Source organism: Anneissia japonica, unplaced genomic scaffold (genome assembly GCF_011630105.1).
Source record: "Anneissia japonica isolate Jap-2015-1 unplaced genomic scaffold, ASM1163010v1 scaffold585_len4108843_cov191, whole genome shotgun sequence".
Classification (NCBI taxonomy): Eukaryota; Metazoa; Echinodermata; class Crinoidea; order Comatulida; family Comatulidae; genus Anneissia; species Anneissia japonica.
In genome coordinates, this window is record NW_022716829.1 from 2,158,454 (window position 1) to 2,163,739 (window position 5,286).

Below are 5,286 nucleotides of genomic sequence, written 5' to 3' on the forward strand. Positions count from 1 at the left end.
ATATATATATATATATATATATGGAAAAATATAATAACAATCATAACACACATTTTAAAATTTCAGGATTTTTCTATATATAATATAAATACTATAAAGATATGCCTTTACTATATTTATAATTAGAATGTTAATTTGTACAAAATTTTAATATCTGGTTCCGGTAACAAGGACAAGAACAGCAGTGAGGCTCTAGGGTCAGCGCCTTGCGCGGACCCAAAACGCAAAAAAACTCGTATTGATGTACATTCTTGTTCCTCTTACAATTTGTGTGGAAATAAAAAACAATTTTAATTTGAATCTCACCAGTTCATTAACCATCTCCAAGGATAGCTCCTTTATATTTGTTATAACTCCTGTTGTTTTGTTGATAGTAAAGAACTCAAGACTTGAATCCACTGCACTTAACGAATAGACCACCATGCCATTATATCCCTAATCATTACACCAAAACAAGCTGAATGTTAGCATTTATCGTTATTATCAATTATTATTATGTTTATTGCTATTGTCAGTGGCGGATCCAGGGGTGTTCCCCCCCCCCCAATCCTCTGTGAAGAAACGTAACAAAATACTACTGGGTCCTGGCTTACAAAAGGCATGCTAACCTACCTAGGCATAGGTTAGCATATCGGACAAAATAGGCTTAGTCCAACTAGCATTCAATTAAATACAATTAAAAACATTGTTTTAGTTCGACGTCGTAATAATTTAAGTACGAAAGTGTGTTCTTCAGGCCTATCAGTTCATCGATCTGTGGAAGAAAGACACGTATCCAACTACTCAATAATGTTGGAAAATAGAATACATGCCATGTTGGAGGTAGCTAGAGATTTAACAGGAAATAAACCCAATTGACGTGAGTCGAAGTCCCGTTCAGCTGCCCCGAAAAATTTGGGCTTAGATGCTCTCTGGTGACTCTGAAAGTGCTGAAATTAAACCTTAAAAATGTGTAGCTTTAATAGGAACGATAGAATTTTGGATGATCTGGGCCTGATAAAATATAGAATTGCAAAGGTTTCTAGTATTTTGATGAAAAGTTTGGGTTTAATCAAATAAAGCTTGAGATTAGTGGAAAAGCGCAAGATTTTAGAGGAGTGGCTTAAGATTTGTTCACGCCGGATGCGTGAGACTTGGTAGGTATGATATAGGCCTAATAATATATTGACTATATCCTTGATTTATTTTCTATGGTATAGGCCTAAGAATGAGATAAAATCACCTGACCTGTTTTTAAGAGGGGTAAAACCTTGAATTTTGAAGAAATTAAAGGTCATTAAAAGACACCTCAGAAGTCAGGAAAGCTCATTTCCGGCCATATAAGAATCAAAGTTTTCCCGCGGGAGGACCCCCCGAACACCCTTTCATTTTTGGGTTTATGGGAAAATGAACCCCCTCTTTCAAATTCTGGATCCGCCCCTCATTGTTATTATTATTATTTATTATTATTATTATTATTATTATTATTATTATTATTATTATTATTATTATTATTATTATTATTATTATTATTATTATTATTATATAGGCCTATATATATATATATGATATTGAAGGGAGTTAGCCGTTAACACTGTTGAATAAATATAATATAAATCATCAAAGGTACATATACAGTGTTTAAATAAGGACATGATGGAACATCGTAGGCTACCCTGTAGAACTAGTCGTATTGCCAGATTTATCTGGCCGAACGCCCTCTTGAGGCATAGCATTGTGTAATACAATGTTCCCGACGGTTATTTGGACCTGTTCAACCATGAGGCCTTCGTGGTCTAGTGGTTATGACGCTCGCCTTGTCAGCGAGAGGTCGCAGGTTCGAATCCCGTCGGAGGCATTTTATTACACAAAGACTTTATTCATTGAAAAGCTGCAGGGTAGCCTACGATGTTCCATCATGTCCTTATTTAAACACTGTATATGTACCTTTGATGATATATATATATAATCATTGCTATTTTCCTCATAATAATTAGTAATATAATTATTATCATTATTACATTTAATATGATTGTACATAGTCATTGTCATTTTACTTACTTGATCTCTATCTTCTGCATGTATAGTCAAGATCTCTGCTCCTTCGACAAAGTTTGTAAAAAAGGTTTCATACGATTCTTTGTCAAATTTGGGTGCATTGTCGTTTACATCAATTATGATAATTGATACATCTGTCTTTGTGTCAGAAGTCATATTCAAATAATACGGCATATCGTTGGATGCTACTACAGTAATATTAAATGAATCGATAATTTCCCGATCTAGTTGATCTTTAGTTTCTATCTCACCAGTATCACCATTAATTTCAAAATATAATGAATTTTCTGGAAATAATAAAAATATAAATAATGGTTTTGTCAGACATTAAGATTATCATATTGTCGTCTTTGGGAACTTATATTACTTACTGGTTACTTGTTACTCAGTATTTCCATAGCGCTTATTCCTTTCTGTTACAAAGCGGTAACTACCCTTCCCATACACCACAGCTGTATACAGTACAGCCCATCCCAACACCACCACCATATTAACGGAAAAGAGGGAAATACAAATAGGAAATGACTGTTGTGCACTTTATTTGATAAATAATGATACAAATTATGTTAATCGTGTTTAAAATATAGATACATTATCAACTCTATTTGAACGATTTTACAGCTGCGTTCCTTCCTATTTGAAAACAAAATTGAAAGGGAGCAAGTGGCTGTTGAGAGTATACCTTAACTCTAATGTCCCGCAGTAAAAAGTTGTGAGTATTCAGACGTTGATGGCACTGTTTAAAAATTCACATAATAATGGTCAATTCATGGTTAGGAAAGACAAAAATAAGGTGGTTGAGTGAACAGACAATAGGAAGCAGAATGATTGGTTGGTTGATTGCCTGATTGATTGATTGGTTGGTTGGTTGGTTGGTTGATTGATTGATTGATTGATGCCTATTAACTATTATTATAATATACTATACGCCAATATAGACACCAGGGAAACGTCTTTAAGTGTCGTTCTAGTTACAAAGAGGGAACAACTTATGTGTACTCTACTTATAGCTTTTACATGAATAGCTTGAATTTATTACGCTTAATACGCTACAGCACAATTTAATTTTTTGTATTGTATTTTATATATTCGAGTATAGTCAGTGGCGTATTTACGGAGTGTGCACGCCCCTCCATCAGGAGCTTGTGCCCCTCAGTCGCCCCCACCCCAAAAATATTCTAAACAAACATTAAAAATCATTTAATTTAATTTCACCATATTTTTCTCGCTAGCTTCCATCAATTAATCATCACCTACCACATTTAGCCTTAGCGCCCCATCAGTACAATAAATATTTTTAATCATGTTTTCGTATTATATTTTATAATTTCGAGTACAGTCAGTGGCGTATTTACGGGGTGTGCAGGCCCCTCCAAAATAAGCTTGTGCCCCTTAGTCGCCCCCACCCCAAAAATATTCTAAGCAAACAAATCAAAAATCATTTAATTTAATTTAATCATATTTTGCTCGCTAGCTTCCCTCAATGAATCATCACCCATCATATTTAGCCTTAGCGCCCCCATCAGCTCGCCCATTTCAATACATTTAGATACGCCACTGAGTATTATTTCTTGATGCATCGTACCTAGTAACTTATACTTCACACGGTTTGTAAAATTTGTCAATCCAATATCCTCATCAGTAGCGTAGACTTGACCAATCCTTGTTTGTATTTTAGCGTCTTCTCTTACTTCAAATCTGAATGACTCCTGTTATTTGAATAAATTACATCAGTATTATTTGTAGTATTCTTATATTTCTGATACTTAAATACTCCTGCTACTCATTAAGTTATACCAATTAATATTAATAGAGTTGTTATATTATTATTATTATTATTAAATCAAATCAATCAATCCTTCCATTGAAACTATCAATAAAAATAAAATAATTAGGCCTAGTTATTATTTTAACCAACATACGAATAAAGCGCATCAACGAACACTCATTAGTTATACATAAATATAAAAATATTCATTAGATATTAGAACGGGCAATATTGTAAATAACTACAAAAATTAAATTAGTAAACAAATTAAAAAGCTGGGCCACACAGACGACTGTGAAAGGATCTCTTTGGCCTACCAGTTTTGAAACAGAAATTGTTAATTGTTTTAGTTTAAACTTTTGGGTGGAGGAGAATTTTAATGTGAATAACCTCTTAGTGACATTCATAAAATCATAGATTATAACTGTTATGTTATTATTGATAAGACTAACTGTTTTATGCTACATGATGCCAGAGTACGCGTGCCTCCATGATGCAACCTTAAAGTCAGGCCTCCGGGGAAAAAATGTTCTGTGTTGTATAACTGATTTTCCAAAGACACAAAAAATATTGAAAAAATTTGTATCTAATCAGGGGCGGAACCAGTAGAGGGAACGGGGGAAACGTGATCTCTCCCCCTCCAATCCGTTTTGAAGCTAAATTGTTATAATTTCAATGCATATCAGTGCTATAGCACCGGTATGTGTTACCAACTTGTCTATTCCGAAACTGCTGTGCCTCCCCCTCCCACTGTTTGAAATATTCTGGATCCGCCCCTGCCCGTTAACCGTTTCCGTGTTTTTTTGTCAAACATCCTTTGGTGTTTTTAATAGCAAAATCAGTCAGGGGGCGGATTTAGGGGGCGCCTGCGACCCCCACCACCTTATATCACAAACATTTTTATTTTTTTATATATTTTTTTTAGATAATTGAATAGATACACAATTCCATAGAAAGGTTGATTCTATGTCACATCGCGCAATGCATAACTACAAAGACAGTTTAAGCGCAGATGCACCAGCATGGAAACCTTTGTGCAATCAATCACTATTATTACTACTATTGCTCATATTGCAATTGTTACTATTGCTATTGCTACTTTTGCTATTACTATTACTATTGCTAATACTCTTGATATTTTCTATCGTAAATGTTACCGTGAATTTTGGCAGGTTGTCATTTATATCCAAGATGGTTACTGGAACTACAGCGTAGTCTTTTAAGCCACTTTGGTCGGTAACTATCACAACAATCTATGGTATATAAATGATTGATAATAAATATTAGCAATCCAACATGCAACCACCTTGAAAAGTTTATTTAATTTGTTATGATCAATAAGATTACGGTATAACTGACCAACTTGGGTAAAATATTAAAAGAATAATTTAAATTGTCACCGTAAAAATGATAAGATATCATGATACAATGTTAAATATTTATTTTTATATTTTATATTTATATATATACCGTATATGTAT

At 33.8% G+C, this 5,286-nt stretch overlaps 1 protein-coding gene and 1 non-coding gene across 2 annotated transcripts in view; one reads left to right on the plus strand and one right to left on the minus strand.

The window, feature by feature from the left end:
• LOC117109971 (protocadherin Fat 4-like) overlaps positions 1–5,286 on the minus strand; it is a gene marked incomplete in the record, with an annotated part of 23,296 nt that overhangs the window by 13,731 nt on the left and 4,279 nt on the right. Inside the window, 4 exon segments of the mRNA XM_033252487.1 lie at positions 307–435; positions 2,041–2,324; positions 3,623–3,746; positions 4,963–5,058. Of these exon segments, the coding sequence (XP_033108378.1) occupies positions 307–435; positions 2,041–2,324; positions 3,623–3,746; positions 4,963–5,058 (633 nt within the window).
• Trnat-ugu lies at positions 1,765–1,837 on the plus strand. Its single transcript has one exon. It is a non-coding gene; the product is annotated as a tRNA-Thr (tRNA).